Below are 17,026 nucleotides of genomic sequence, written 5' to 3'. Positions count from 1 at the left end.
ACTGCGACAGCCGGGCGTATGTTCGTGAATAGGCTTATCTAGCTGATTTACATATTCTAGGCGTAAATCAGCATACACGCCCCTAGCGGCCAGCGTAAATATGCAGTTAAGATACGACGGCGTAGGAGACCTACGCTGGTCGTATCTTAGACAAATTCTGGCGTATCTGATTCTTTGAATCAGGCGCCAAGATACATTGCCTCACACTCAGAGATACGCCGTCGTATCTCCTACCTGAATCTGGCCCTATGTCTCTATACCCTGTAAACCAGGGGTGCCCAACCTTTTGAAGAGCGAGGGCCACTTAAGCAACTTGGTAACCAGTCGCGGGCCACAATGAGCGGAGCGGGCGGATGACAGGTCACGGCTACTCTATAGGTCCTCCAATCCGCCCAGATGGAAGGAGACAAATTCCCTTTTGTTTTTTGGATTGGAGGTAGGCGAGCGTAAACGGACATCTGTCGCTCTGTAGAGGTGAATTGGTTGGGCTGATGGTGTGAAAAGAGCCTAAGACTGCTTTCACACTGATGTGCTGCGGTTTACCCACAACGCGGGTGCAGCATAATGCACCTGTGTCTATCCTGCTGGTTAGCTTAACTTTGCCATAGACTAGCTGTAGAGAAAGCATTGGCTTATAAAGCTCTGCTACGCAGCCGCTTTCTTCCTCTACCACCACCATTCACAACACTGATGCTGCAGTATGGCGGGTTGGCAACCTGGGCTTGTCAACCCACTATTCCAGAGCAGGAGGTCGCGGGCCACATCAGAGGGCTCCGCGGGCCACATGTGGCCCCTGGGCCACTGGTTGGCCACCCCTGCTGTAAACAGTAATTTCAGCATAACATTCTTTTTTATTTACAACTCCTTTAACTTTTTCACCACTGAAATTTTATTTTCTGCTACATTCTTCATGGCTACATGAAATTGAATAAGTAATGAAACTCTTTCAAAGATGGTAAATCTATTACAAAAAAAGTCTGAACTGAGGGTGTTATTTTGAATTTGAAAAGACATTCTGCAAATTGCGTGCAATTCTTATTCTGAGAGCCGTGGTCCTTATGCCGTAGATCAGAGGGTTGACAGCAATAGATGTACTCATACCACTCATAGAGATGACAACATGGGCAACGGTGGAGAGAGAAATGCGGCTTAGCCTGTACCTAAAAGTAATAAACAGAGTTCCAACCATGAAAATGGAAAAGGCAATAACATGAGTCACCAACGTTTGGGCGGCTTTCTGAGAGGCTTCCCCAGGAAGTTTGAGACAGACCGCAATCGTCCTTATGTAACAATATATGATCACAAGCATGGAAGTACTCAGAATGAACGCAGTCCACATCAATCCATAGATATTATTACCTGAGATATCTCCACAAGAAAGCTGCAGGAGGGACATGGTCTCACAGTAGACATTGTTGATATCTACCCCGCAAAAGGTCAGCCTTGCCGTTAACAATACAACCCCACATACTCCCGTAAGAACTACAACCCAGATGGCAAGTAGTAGCTTTTGACTCGTCAAGTTTGTCATCAGAGTGGGGTACCTCAGAGGGTGAGCCACCGCCAAATATCGGTCATACACTATAGCGGCGAAAGTAAACGTTTCAGCAGCTGCGTGAGACTGGATGAGGTAGGCCTGCAGTAGACATCCGGAGAGAGAAATAGTTGAATTTTTAGAAAATAAGTCAATCAGTAGCTTGGGGAGGTAAGCCGAACTTCCGAACATCACGTTGAAGGCCAATCCGCATATAAAGATGTACATCGGTTCATGCAAACTTTCCTCCGTCCAGGTTACGTAGACAATCATTAAACTCACAAATAATGATGTTGAATATACTGAAAAAGCAAGTATAGCGTATAAGAATCTAAATGATTCCATTTTGACAAGCCCCAAAAGGATAAAATTGGTGTAGGTAGTTGATATGTTCTCCATGGGCAGAATTGGGGATTGGCTTTGTTTCTTGCAGTACACATCAGATGAATTATACTATCTTGGAAATACTCTACGGATACTTTAAATGTGGTTCCTGCTACATGACATTCCTCTTAAATTCTATATATCAGAAAACTGAAACATTCAAATTCAGCAAAGCTTTTATAGGTGAAGCTTTGCTTTGAAATAAGATGCCACATGTGCAGCAACTGCAACAAAGTCCCCCAGTGGGACCATTAGCTGCCACAGCTGGTATCCTAATTAGTGTCAGAAATGTCATTAGCCATGGCTACGTAAAACTGAACCTTGAGAAGTAAAAAAATAAATAAAATTTTTTTTTTTTTGTCAAATGGATATAATAAAATATATTTCATGCTACAGTTTCACAAACATTCCTTATTAGAAAAAAAAATAACTAAACTAAAATGTATGCATATTTTTTCCCAATGTTCAAATAGCAAGCTTCAATGGTGGACGGGAACAGCCTGGTTAACCACTTAAGGACCGGACCAATATGCTGCTAACTGACCCAAGGTGTTTTTACAATTCAGCACTGCGTCGCTTTAACAGACAATTGCGCGGTCGTGCGACGTGGCTCCCAAACAAAATTGGCGTCCTTTTTTCCCCACAAATAGAGCTTTCTTTTGGTGGTATTTGATCACCTCGGCGGTTTTTATTTTTTGCGCTATAAACAAAAATAGAGCGACAATTTTGAAAAAAATGCAATATTTTTTACTTTTTGCTATAATAAATATCCCCCAAAAACATATATAACATTTTTTTTTCCCTCAGTTTAGGCTGATACGTATTCTTCTACCTATTTTTGTAAATAGCGTTTATCGATTGGTTTGCGCAAAATTTATAGCGTTTACAAAATAGGGGATAGTTTTATTATTATTTTTTTTTTTTTACTACTAATGGCGGCGATCAGTGATTTTTTTCGTGACTGCGACATTATGGCGGACACTTCGGACAATTTTGACACATTTTTGGGACCATTGTCATTTTCACAGCAAAAAATGCATTTATATTGCATTGTTTATTGTGAAAATGACAGTTGCAGTTTGGGAGTTAACCACAGGGGGCGCTGTAGGAGTTAGGGTTCACCTAGTGTGTGTTTACAACTGTAGGGGGGTGTGGCTGTAGGACTGATGTCATCGATCGAGTCTCCCTATAAAAGGGATCACTCGATCGATGCAGCCGCCACAGTGAAGCACGGGGAAGCCGTGTTTACATACGGCTCTCCCAGTTCTTCAGCTCCAGGGAGCGATCGCGATGGGGCGGCTATAAACGAATAGCCGCGCCGTCATCCCGGATCGCTCCCCGCGGGAATCCGACCGCCGCATGTAGCGGGGGGGTCCCAATCGGACCCCCGACCCACGTCTAGGCAGGGACGTACAGGTACGCCAATGTGCCTGTACGTGCCATTCTGCCGACGTACATATACATGCGGCGGTCGGGAAGTGGTTAATGCATAGATTAGGGGTCTCCAAACTTTCTAAAGAGCCAGCTTACTGTCCTTTAGGCCACGTACACACGGTCGAACATGTCCGCTGAAACTGGTCCGTGGACCAGTTTCCGCGGACATGTCCGACTGTGTGTACGGCCTAGCGGACAGGTTTCCAGCGGACAAAAGTTTCTTAGCAAGGTTAGTACACCTAATCGGACATGTCCGCTGGTTATGACGTGTAACCAGCGTCCCGAAATCCACGGACCGTTTTCATTGGACATGTCTCCTCGTGCGTACGGGGCCTTAGGGCCAGATTCACGTAGGTGAGCGGCGGCGTAACGTATCGTAGATACGTTACACCGCCGCAAGTTTTCATCGCAAGTGCCTGATTCACAGAGCACTTGCGATGAAAACTACGCCGGCGGCCTCCGGCGCAAGGCGGGCCAATTCAAATGGGCGTGTGCCATTTAAATTAGGCTCGCTCCCGCGCCGGGCCTACTGCGCATGCTCAGTTGCGCAATTCCCATCGTGCTTTGCGCGCCGTGACGTCATTTTTTCGAACGGTGACGCGCGTAGCGTAATTCCGTATTCCCGGACGGCTTACGCAAACGACGTTCATTTTTAAATTTCGACGCAGGAACGACGGCCATACTTTAGACAGCAATACGTTTGCTGACTAAAGTTAGGGCACCCAAAACGACGACTAACTTTGCGACGGGAAACTAGACTAGCGGCGACGTAGCGAATGCGAAAATCCGTCGTGGATCGCCGTAACTCCTAATTTGCATACCCGAAGCTGGTTTACGACGCAAACTCCCCCCAGCGGCGGCCGCGGTACTGCATCCTAAGATTCGACAGTGTAAAACAATTACACCTGTCGGATCTTATGGATATCTATGCGTAACTGATTCTATGAATCAGCCGCATAGATAGAAACAGAGATACATCGTTGTATCCCTTTTGTGAATCTGGCCCTTAGACTATAGAGGGGCCCAGTGGGAGAAAATAATGCCTGATCTTTGGTATTAAGCCCTGTACACACGGGCCAGAATCTCGTCAGGAAAAAACTGTTGTTTTTCCCAACAAGATTCTTGGCAAGAATCTCTGGCCGCCCGAGTGTACAGACACTCTTTTCAAAAGAACCGTGGTCTTTTGGAAGGCAAGAACGCGGTGACGTCATCGCGTACGACGAGCATCCTACCTATGCCTAGGAAGCTACCACGCATGCGTAAAAAGTCATTTTGAGCATCCGTGGGTTTCCACGGCGACAGGTAAGTATGCACACACTCTCAGGTTTCTCGGCAGGAAAACACTGCTGAGAATCACGACGAGAAAATAGAGAACAAAGGCCCAGATTCTCAAAGGACTTACGACGACGCAGCGCCATGTACGCCGTCGTAAGTCCTAATCTGGCCCGTCGTATCTATGTGACTGATTCTTAGAATCAGTTACGCATAGATATCCATTAGATCCGACAGGCGTAAGTCTCTTACGCCGTCGGATCGTAACTGCAATTTATTTTTTGCCCGCTAGGTGGTGCGTTTCCGTCGATTTCCGCGTTGAGTATGCAAATTAGCTTGATACACGAATTCCCGAACGTACGCGCGGCCGACACAGTAAAGTTACGACGTTTATGTTAGGCTTTTCCCGGCGTAATGTTGCCCCTGCTATATGGTGGAATAAGTGTGGCGCAACAATGTTAAGTATGGCCGTCGTTTCCGCGTCGAAATTTAAAAAAGTTATGTTGTTTGCGTAAGTCGTCCGTGAATGGGGCTGGACGTCATTTACGTTCACGTGAAACCAATGACGTCCTTGCGACATCATTTGGAGGAATGCACACTGGGATATTTTACGGACGGCGCATGCGCAGTTCGTTCGGCGCGGGACACGCTTCATTTAAATGATACACGCCCCCTACCCGCCGAATTTGAATTCCGCCGGGTGATTTACGCTACGCCGCCGCAACTTTACAGGCAAGTGCTTTGTGAATAAAGCACTTGCCTGAAAAACTTGCGGCGGCGTAACGTAAATCGGATACGTTACGCCGCCGCATAGATACGCCATTCTACGAGAATCTGGCCCATATTCTCTATTTTTTTCTCGTCAAGGTTTTAGGCAGTTTTCTTGGCGAGAAACCCGAAAGCCTCGTACACACGCTCAGTTTACTCGCCAAGAAAGCTCTGCCAGCAGTTTTCTTGCTGGTTCTTGTCGAGAAAACCGATCGTGTGTACGAGGCTTTAGGGGAAGAAATTGTTGATGTTAGTTGGAGGAACCGTGCCCCATTTTTGTTGTCAGTGGAAGGAATTGAGCCCCATTGTTGGTGTCAGTAGAAGGAATAATACCTCAAGGGCCGGGCAAAGGCAAGCAAAGAGCTGCATCCAGCCCCAGGACTGCAGTTTGGAGACCACTGGCATTAATGAATGCAAACATGGGCTTTTTTCAGAGAAGGGTGCACTGTAGCTCCTCGATTACTGATCTAAGTGAAGTAAAAATTGGTATTTCTCACGATCTCGTCAGCTCTGCCACATAGCACCAGTGGGTATAACGTGACATTACTCACCCCTCCTCCCCACCTCACCAGTCATTGAAATGCTTGTGTTAATTGGAGAAAATTCAAGATATCTTCTGAATGGTGGTGTTGTGGAGCTCTGTCATCAATGTATCAGATGGGATGTTGCTGAAGCAACGCCCGGAAAAGGACAGCAATTACTGCATGCAGCAAGGGCTATTATGCTGAATTTGAGAATCCCCAGCATACCTCTGGTTCATGGGCGTCCACAGAACTTTTTTCCAGGGGGGGGGGGGGGGGTCATAATTTTAAGGTTACCCATGCTTCGCCCCTTTTGACAATGTCATGAAGGGAAGGGGCTTAGCAGCGACTCGCAAGTATTTATTTTTAAAGGGGAAATGGCAGACATTATTCCAGGCAAGTGCTATGTACAGGGTGCAGATTCCAGGCGTGTGCTATGTACAGGGTGCAGATTTCAGGCGCGTGCTATGTACATGGTGCAGATTCCAGGCGTGTGCTATGTACATGGTGCAGATTCCAGGCGTTTGCTATGTACAGGGTGCAGATTCCAGGCATGTGCTATGTACATGGTGCAGATTCCAGGCGTGTGCTATGTACAGGGTGCAGATTCCAGGCGTGTGCTATGTACAGGGTGCAGATTCCAGGCGTGTGCTATGTACATGGTGCAGATTCCAGGCGTGTGCTATGTACAGAGTGCAGATTCCAGGCGTGTGCTATGTACAGGGTGCAGATTCCAGGCGTGTGCTATGTACATGGTGCAGATTCCAGGCGTGTGCTATGTAAAGAGTGCAGATTCCAGGCGTGTTCTATGTACAGGGTGCAGATTTCAGGTGTGTGCTATGTACAGGGTGCAGATTCCAGGCGCGTGCTATGTACAGGGTGCAGATTCCAGGCGCGTGCTATGTACAGGGTGCAGATTCCAGGCGTGTGCTATGTACAGGGTGCAGATTTCAGGCCTGTGCTATGCCAGTATGCATACCCAATCCCCCTACAGAGCTCTCTTCTCCCCACAGAAGAGAACCGTCTATAACTCACCATGGCAGGTCAGGCTCCTGGCACAGGTTCCTGTTGATGCAAGCTGCAGGCTTGAGAACCCGCTCCTCCTGTGTGGTATATGCAGAGCTGGGAGAGCAGGAAGGGTTTTGTGTGTGCTGACTCCTGATGCTAGAAACCAGCGCTGTCTTAACATCGGACGATGAAAAGCCCTGCCGGCTGCCGCCCACAGTGCAATCTTCCTTCCTGTGCTTGGTGCTGGTACATGGAGAGCGTTCCAGTGCCCGGCTCCCGCTGACACTCTGCGCGCTGTGCTCGGGTGATTAGGGTGTGTGTGCCTGGGCACAACCCCTGCACATGCCTATGGCAAACACCTTGCTGATCCCTGATTCCGGGGGGGGGGGGCGCTTGCCCCCCCTTGCCCCTACCTGTGGACGCCCATGCTCCGGTTATATGTAACAAAGCTGGTCCAATGTAAGTTTTAAAAAAAGATTAATCCTGGAGTTCAAATTTAAAACCAATTATAAATGAATTATATACTGTATGGGGTAGATTCACAAAGGAGATACGACGGCGTATCTCCAGATACGCCGTCGTATCTCTGAGTCTGGCCGGTCGTATCTATGCGCCTGATTCATAGAATCAGTTATGCATAGATTCCTATTAGATCCGACCGGCGTAAGTCTCTTACGCCGTCGGATCTTAACTGCATATTTACGCTGGCCGCTAGGGGCGTGTACGCTAATTTACACCTAGAATATGAATATCAGCTAGATACGCGAATTCACGAACGTACGCCCGGCCAACGCAGTACAGTTACGCCGTTTACGTTAGGCTTTTCCCGGCGTAAAGTTACCGCTGCTATACGAGGCATATATGCGGCGTACCAATGTTAAGTATGGCCGTCGTTCCCGCGACGAAATTTTTTAAATTTACGTTGTTTGCGTAAGTCGTCCGTGAATGGGGCTGGACGTCATTTACGTTCACGTCGAAAACCAATGACGTCCTTGCGGCGTACTTTGGAGCAATGCACACTGGGAAATTCCACGGACGGCGCATGCGTGCGCGCCGACACTGTCGCGGGCTCCGTGACCGTGCCCACAAGACCCGCGGACTCTATGTCCACCGGTGTTCCAAGATCGGGTCACGGAGCTGAAGAACGGGGAGATGTCAGTGTAAACACAACATCTCCCAGTTCTTCCTAGTGACATGTCACTGATCATCTGTTCACTGTCATCGGGAGCAGCGATCAGCGGCGTGTCACTCGTAGCCATGCCACCAACAGTTAGAATCCTTCCCTAGGACACACTTAACCCCTTCAGCGCCCCCCTACAGGTTAACCCCTTCACTGCCAGTTTCGTTTTTACAGTAATCAGTGCATTTTTATAGCACTGATCGCTGTAAAAATGACAATGGTCCCAAAATGGTGTCAAAAGTGTCCGATGTGTTCGCCATAATGTCGCAGTCACGATAAAAATCGCTGATCGCCATGAAAAAAAAATAATAAAAATGCCATAAAACTATCCCCTATTTTGTAAACGCTATAACTTTTGCGCAAACCAATCAATAAATGCTTATTGCGATTTGCTTTACCAAAAATATGTAGAAGAATACGTATCGGCCTAAACTGAGGGAAAAAAATGTTTTAAATATTTTTGGGGGGATATTTATTATAGCAAAAAGTAAAAACTATTGAATTTTTTTCAAAATTGTCGCTCTATTTTTGTTCATAGCGCAAAAAATACAAACCGCAGAGGTGATCAAATACCACCAAAAGAAAGCTCTATTTGTGGGAAAAAAGGACGTCAATTTTGTTTGGAAGCCACGTCGCACGACCGCGCAATTGTCAGTTAAAGCGACGTAGTGCCGAATCGCAAAAAGTGGCCTGGTCTTTGGCCAGCCAAATGGTCCGGGGCTGAAGTGGTTAAAGTGAATGTAAATCCATATTTTTTTTACATTTACATTTGGATAGCATAGGGGATGGTTAGTGTAACGGAACTATGTATTCTGCCTGGACATCTATAATCATCATGCAGTGAGGCATACAAAGGGTTAATTGTAGAGTGACTCTTTTACTGCTAAATTCTAATGTCCCCTTCTTCAGCTAATTGACTCTCTTTTGTGTATTGTAATGCAAGTTAGTCTCCTGTAAGGTGTTTGCTGATGGGATTATCTGTGAGTGTGTATTGTTCTAAAGGTTAATTGAATTCTATTGATAAAGGAATGTGTCTGGTCAGGTCATGTTAAACATAGCTCGGAGCCAAACTCGTCAGGCTAAATGATAGATAATTGGCTCATGTTAATTATTCTGATGGCAAGGGGGTGGGATGTTCCAAATTCTGTATAAAAGTGTGCTGTGTACTTGAAAATAAAGAGTCTACTTGACCCTTCAAAACGTAGCCCCGTCTCGTTCTTGAAAGGGCATTCGATGGGATTATGATTCTGCTCATTTTACAGCTGACCCTGACTCTCTCCCTCTCTGGATCTCGTGGATGGGGATATACCGGCGGTACTTGCATACAGCAACTTGCCAGGGAAAAGGACGTCTCCAACGGCTGATACCCTCTCACCACTTGGGTAGCCGTTACAGTTAGGTTCCCCGTCAGGATTTTATTGTTCACTTTTTAGATATTTGTGCACTGGTGAGCAGTCATGTTGGAACAGGAGGGGGCCGTCCCCAAACTGTTCCCACAAAGTTGGGGGCATGAAATTGTCCAAAATGTCTTGGTATGCTGAAGTCTTAAGAGTTCCCTTCACTGGAACCAAGCCAAGCCCATCCCCTGAGAACAACCCCACACCATAATCCCCCTCCACCAAATGATTTGGACCAGTGCACAAAGCAAGGTTGACACGGATGAGCGAGTTTAGGGTGGAGTAACTTGACTGGCCTGACCTCAACCCGATAGAACACCTTTGGGATGAATTACAGTGGAGACTGAGAGTCAGACCTTCTTGTCCAACATCAGTGCCTGACCTCACAAATGCGCTTCTGGAAAAATGGTCAAACATTCCCATAGACACACTCCTAAACCTTCTGGACAGCCTTCCCAGAAGAGTTGAAGCTGTTATAGCTGCAAAGGTTGGGTCAACTCAATATTGAACCCTACGAACTAAGACTGGGATGCCATTAAAGTGGATAGTCGCACTACCCCCGAAGGAGCTGCTGGTTTAGATTTAGGCCTGCCATTACCTTGCTGTTCACCACACTCGTCTTAGGGGTCCCTCTTGAAGAGTCTTTCATAAATGTCTACACCAACACTTGTTTTTTTTTTTCTTCAAGGGTTTTATTAAACAGTTCCAACAGAGGGGTAGAGGGGTAGGGAGATTCAGGTACCTTGCTTTGCGGATCACGGGTACGTTCTTAGATCCAGAGGATGAATCGGTTCCACACTGGATTCAGCAACCACCGGATGGGCCCACTCTCACTGACCTAGCAGCTGATGCGAAGCTCGTTCAAAGTCTCTGCCACAGACTTGATGAGACTTGATGAGTGCAGTTGAGTCGTTTCACAATCTTCTGCCACCAGATCATGTAACCACACACGCACTTTGCAAAGTTCCACAGAAAGTACACAGCTCACAGTGCCAGGATCTTTCAGCCAGGCCGGCAGCACAGTGAGGTAAATTGGCCAGGATGCGTCCTTCAATTGAATCCCCAATTGTTTAGCTTCTCCCTGCAGACAAGACAGTGTAGGACCATACCTGGAGTAGTAGGCTCCAGAAACTCCTGGGCCTATTCTCAGGCCTCGTACACACGACAGAGTTTCTCGGCAGAATTCAGCGAGAAACTCGGTCAGAGCCGGATTCTGCCGAGAAACTCTGTCGTGTGTACACTTTCGGCCCGATGGAGCCGCTGAGGAACTCGTCGAGAAAATAGAGAACATGTTCTCTATTTTCTCGTTGTTCTATGGGAGAACTCGGCCCGCCGAGCTCCTCGGCGGCTTCAGGGCTGAACTCGCCGAGGAACTCGACGAGTTTGGCACGTCGAGTTCCTCGGCCGTGTGTACGAGGCCTCAGTTGCAGAGCCTCGGGCCAGAAGGCCCCGAGACTGCAAAACTGCTCACACATCCCTGAGGCCAGGAGGGCCATCAGGTCAGGATCGGTAGACCCCGCCAGAACAGTGTCTGTCCCTTAAGTACCCTCCCCCAGAATGCACAGCGAGTAGACCACGCCCACTGGTCTGCTTCTGGGAAGAGGGCACTCAATACACCCAGCCTATTGCAAATTCCAACCTTGACTCCTGGTGACAGCGACACCCACAGCCAAGTGGAAGATGTGCAACGCAGCCAGACTGAAACAGAAAACCATAATTTGGTATAATCCTCTGAGCTAAACTACAGCTCAGATAACAAAATAAATTTACAAAACAGTGCCTACCCAACAGGAGCAAGGCGCTACAGGATGTAAACCCAATTCATGAAATTTAAGCTGGGCACATATATCTGCACTATTTTGTCTATTAAGTCCTATAGCTCTCTCCTGACCTGTTCTTCTGATATCAGCCTGATAACTCCTGACAAATTCTCGGACGCATCAGATAAAAGCAGCCTTAAATTTCTGTCCGGGGAAGTTGCTATAAATAGATTAGCAGGGAGCTGGCCCTGTTACAAAACACCTCTGAGAGTCTCGGCCTATGAGGAGAGGGGGTGTGTGCCTTTCCTCCAATCAGCAATGTTAGCTATCTTGGCTGTATGCCCAGACATCACACTCTGTGTTAAACAGGGAGAGAACATTTCCTAACACGATCTGAACTTTCTAAACAGTATATAAATGTGAAGACAGCAGATATACATATAAAACCAATGTATGGAGATTTGGTTCATCTCTGTGTATCATCTGAGGCTGTTCACTTCACTGGGTGTATGGAGGGTTTATATCCACTTTAAAGTTCATGTGCAGGTAAGCAGCAAGGCAGGCGTACCAATACTTTTGACAAAATAGTGTATTATGGATACATCATGTCCTCTTATTTCCCTTTGTTTATAAAGAATTAGCATAAGTACCCATGTAGGCAGGTACAGTTTGTTTTCTACACTGCAGGTGGCATGCAACCACAGCGGCATTGCAGCGGGAGAGGAAGTCATAAGGAACATGGTTCCATTATGGCTTCCTGAATCACTGGGGCAGCAATTGGATGCTGGTCACCCATATGACTCTGGACACCATCTTAGGTGTGGCAGAGTCCATTTAAGATCCTGACCACTGAATTAGACATGCATTCGTGTGTGGGCAGTGCAGGGACAGGTCAAATTGGGCCTTAGGCACTGGTGCTGATGCCACAACACTGCAACCCCTCACAGATACTCTAGTTGGAGCACAGCAAAGAGCCCGCTGCAAAGTATTGCATCAAAAATTGTAATTACACGCCCCTGTTAAACAGGGGCAGGAAAATTGGGCCTTAGGCACTGGTGGCGATGCCCAGAACCAACAATGTTCTTACAAGCTATCAGCAAGATCATTGAGGAGGAAAAGGATATTCAGTCAGCATAACAGGATAGTCACTCAGCATCAGCAAAGGCAGTCTCCCAGTAAGCCAGAGGATTTTCGGTGGGAAAGGTGTCCAAGTGTGATCTTGCCCATAGGTATTTCCGGCACCATGTAAAACAGACGCTGGCGATGGTTGCTGGAACCAGTCATACCTTGGGGCTGCGGACTAAAAAATTGTCTGAACGCATCGGTCAGACGCCCACCTTCTCCACCGCTCCTTCTGTGACTGACCGAAGCCTCAGCAACACGTTGTACAGGACCCGGATTTGGTAACCCCCCAGTCTCTGGGAACGCGTTGCACAGACCTTTCTGCAAGGCCTCCCGAAGATGTTTCATCTTCTGCTCCCTCTGCGACGGCAAGATAAGGTCCGCAACCTTACTCTTGTAACGTGGATCAAGGAGAGTTGCCAGCCAGTAATGATCCCTCTCCTTGATACAATGAATACGAGGATCCTTACACAGGCTTTGCAGGATCAGGGAGGCCATGCAGCGTAGGTTTGCTGAGGCATTCGGTGCAGAGACCTCTGGGTCACTGAGGACGACAGGATCCGCAGCCACCTCATCCCAGCCACGTACAAGTCCATAGGTTCCTTGGGACAGTAATGGATCCCTTGAAGACTGCTGCTGATGCTGAGTGCTAGGCTCCACCTCCATGCTGGCACAATCCTCCTCCTCCTCCTCTTCCTGTGTGATAGGCGGGGAAGCAGGACCACTGTCTGGATAAAGGGGGCCTTGAGAGGTAAGGAAATCCTCCTCTTCCTCCCTCTGTTCTGCCTCAAGGGCCCTGTCCATTATTCCACGTAGCGTGTGCTCCAACATGTGAATAAGAGGGACAGTCTCACTGATGCATGCACTGTCACTGCTCACCATCCTTGTGGCCTCCTCAAATGGTGATAGGACAGTGCATGCATCCCTGATCAAGACCCACTGGTGTGGGGAAAAAACCAAGCTCCCCTGACCCAGTTCTGCTGCCATATTGGCACAGATACTCATTGATGGCCCTCTGCTGCGTGTGCAGCCGCTGCAGCATGGCCAACGTAGCGTTCCACCTGGTAGGCATGTCACAGATTAGGCGGTTCTTGGGCAGGTTGTATTCCCTTTGCAGGTCTGTCAGCCGAGCACTGGCATTATATGACCTTCGGAAATGCACACACACTTTCCTGGCCTGCTTCAGGACATCCTGTAAGCCCGGGTACCTGCCCAAGAACCGCTGCATCACCAAATTAAGGACATGAGCAAAACAGGGCACATGGGTCAGTTGTCCCTGTCGCAGGGCAGAGAGGAGGTTGGTGCCATTGTCGCAAACCACCATTCCTGGCTTAAGCTGGCATGGCGTCAACCACCTCTGAGCCTGCCCCTGCAGAGCTGACAGAACCTCTGCCCCAGTGTGGCTCCTGTCTCCCAAGCACACCAGCTCAAGCACTGCATGGCATCTCTTTGCCTGCATTCCTGCGTAGCCCCTCGTACGCCTACGGAGCACCGCTGGTTCCTAGGACACATCAGCACAGGAAGAGGCCACATAGGAAGAAGAAGAGGAGGGGGTGGAGGAGAGAGGTGTGTCACAACCAGTAGTAGTATTTTGGAGGCGTGGTGGCGGAACGACCTCCAACACTACTGTACCTTGCCCTGCGTCCTTCCCAGCTGCCAGCAGAGTCACCCAATGCACCGTGAAAGAGAGGTAACGTCCCTGTCCATGCCTGCTGGACCATGAGTCAGCGGTAATATGTACCTTACCACTGACCGCCCTGTCCAGCGAGGCATGGACATTGCCTTCCACATGCCGGTAGAGAGCCAGAATCACCTTCCGTGAGAAAAAGTGGCATTTGGGAACTTGCCACCAAGGTACCGCACATTCCACAAACTCACGGAAGGGGGCAGAATCTACCAACTGAAAAGGCAGCAGTTGAAGTGTTAGCAATTTAGCTAAGCTAGCAATCAACCGCTGGACATGTGGATGGCTGGGAGAGAACTTCTTTCGGCGCTGCAGCAGCTGGGGCAGGGAAATTTGCCTGGTACAATCTGCCATCGGTGTACCGATAGTAGATTGCCCGCATGTACTAGGCTGTGACACACCCAATTCTACACCTTCAGTCCTATCAGTGCAGGCTTCAGAGAGGACTGAGGGTATAGTGGAGTTGGAGATCCCAGCTGATGAGGGGCAAGGGGTGGTCCGCTTTGTTCTTTGGTGTGGGTCTTTGAGGTATGCTTGCCAACGAACTGCATGGCAGGTCGACATATGTCTGGTCAAGCATGTGGTGCCCAAGCAGGTGATGTTTTGGCCACGGGAGATACGCTTGAGACATATGTTGCAAATAGCAACGGCGCGATCTGATGCACTTGTCTCAAAAAAGGCCCACACCAAAGAACTTTTTGAATAACGCTGAGACACAGCTGCGCCCTGCACAGGCGTAGCTCTGCATTGTAATGCAGTCGGTGTGCTGCCCTTAAGCTGGCCCCTGGCCTCTTTGGAGATGTGCCTGTGCCTCCTCCTCCTTCTCTCTCCTATCAGGCACACATGTAGAGTCAGTGACCTGATCATCCCCTTCCTCCTCATCACTGTTAAAAACCTGGCAGTATGCTGCAGCTGGGGGAACATGACTGCCAGATTGCTGTCCTTCTTGGGCACCCCCTGTCTCTGGGCTCACATTACTGCCTTCCTCTAGATGTGTACCATCATCGGAGCCTTCAAAACGCTGCGCATCCTCATGCAGCATGTACCCAAAACTGTGTTCAAACAGTTCGGGGGACTCCTCAGGAGGACATGGTGGGACTAGGGAAGGAGTTAGTGATGCCATTGAGCAGAGGGATGAGGACGCCTTTGCAGCTACTTTGCCAGACAAAGTAACCTCAGCCTGGGTGAGAGAGGATGAGGACAGCTTGGTCATCCACTCTACCAAGTCTTCTACATGTTGAGGCTCAACACGGCCAGCTCCCGAAAACAAGGACGAGCGTGTCCAACAGCCACATGCTTAAGAGGATGCACCATGTCCACGACCAGCACTGTTGCCTCTAGACGCAGAGCCTGCTTGCCCCCGTGACTCTCTGTCTCTCCTTGTTGTCCTTCCAGACATTATAATGGCCTACAGAGGACAAAGGCAGTATACACACCTCGTGGCTTTAGGTGCAAACTGCAGAGGACACGGGCAGTTCACACCAAGTAGCTTTATGTGCAAACTACAGAGCACATGTGCAGTACACACCAAGTAGCTTTATGTGCAAAGTACAGAGCACACGTGCAGTAAACACCAAGTAGGTTTAGGTGCAAACTACAGAGCACACTTACAGTATACACCAAGTAGGTTTAGGTGCAAACTACAGAGCACACGTGCAGTACACACCAAGTAGGTTTATGTGCAAACTACAGAGCACACTTGCAGTACACACCAAGTAGGTTTAGGTGCAAACTACAGAGCACACTTGCAGTATACACTAAGTAGGTTTAGGTGCAAACTATAGAGCACACGTGCAGTAAACCCCAAGTAGGTTTAGGTTCAAACTATAGAGCACAAGTGCAGTACACACCAAGTAGGTTTAGGTGCAAACTACAGAGCACACTTGCAGTAAACACCAAGTAGGTTTAGGTGCAAACTATAGAGCACACTTGCAGTACACACCAAGTAGGTTTAGGTGAAAACTACAGAGCACACTTGCAGTATACAATAAGTAGGTTTAGGTTCAAACTATAGAGCACAAGTGCAGTAAACACCAAGTAGGTTTAGGTGCAAACTATAGAGCACAAGTGTAGTACACACCAAGTAGGTTTAGGTGCAAACTACAGAGCACACTAGCAGTAAACACCAAGTAGGTTTAGGTGCAAACTATAGAGCACAAGTGCAGTACACACCAAGTAGGTTTAGGTGCAAAATATAGAGCACAAGTGCAGTACACGCCAACTACGTTTAGGTGCAAACTACAGAGCACACTTACAGTATACACCAAGTAGGTTTAGGTGCAAACTACAGAGCACACGTGCAGTACACACCAAGTAGGTTTATGTGCAAACTACAGAGCACAAGTGCAGTACACATCAAGTAGGTTTATGTGCAAACTACATAGCACACTTGCAGAATACACTAAGTAGATTTAGGTGCAAACTATACAGCACAAGTGCAGTACTCACCAAGTAGGTTTAGGTGCAAACTACAGAGCACACTCGCAGTATACACCAAGTAGGTTTAGGTGCAAACTATAGAGCACAAGTGCAGTAAACACCAAGTAGGTTTAGGTGAAAACTAAAGAGCACACTTGCAGTATACACCAAGTAGGTTTAGGTGCAAACTATAGAGCACAAGTGCAGTAAACACCAAGTAGCTTTAGGTGCAAACTAAAGAGCACATGGGCAATACAACACGTGAGAACACTGCAGCTAGCACAATCAACTGCCTGACAAATTAGGAAGAACTGATCTAGCTAAACTATACAGTGTATAAATATATTTACAACACCTGGGATGTATATATATCCTCAACACACTGTAAATTTAACTGACTAGCCTGCTCTATCTAGCTAGAAAAAAGACACTCTCTCTCTCTCTGTGACTGATATCTAACCAGCGCTGCAACACACTACACGAGGCTGCCCTGCAGGCGGCCTTTTATAGTGTGAGGCGTGTACTAAAGCCCTGAGCCATAATT

The 17,026-nt window shown here is 47.9% G+C and overlaps 1 protein-coding gene across 1 annotated transcript; it reads right to left on the bottom strand.

The window, feature by feature from the left end:
• Positions 1–991: 991 nt before the first annotated feature.
• LOC120928159 (olfactory receptor 51E1-like) lies at positions 992–1,912 on the bottom strand. Its single transcript, XM_040339270.1, has one exon. The coding sequence runs from the start codon at positions 1,877–1,879 to the stop codon at positions 992–994; it is 888 nt and encodes a 295-aa protein (XP_040195204.1). The 5' UTR covers positions 1,880–1,912.
• Positions 1,913–17,026: the final 15,114 nt, after the last annotated feature.

Source organism: Rana temporaria, chromosome 2 (assembly GCF_905171775.1).
Source record: "Rana temporaria chromosome 2, aRanTem1.1, whole genome shotgun sequence".
NCBI lineage: Eukaryota > Metazoa > Chordata > Amphibia > Anura > Ranidae > Rana > Rana temporaria.
This window is presented reverse-complemented; position numbering and strand designations above follow the sequence as displayed.

Coding starts and splice junctions, on each gene's coding strand:
- LOC120928159 (XM_040339270.1), bottom strand. CDS start 1,879: ATGGAATCATTTAGATTCTTATACGCTATACTTGCTTTTTCAGTATAT.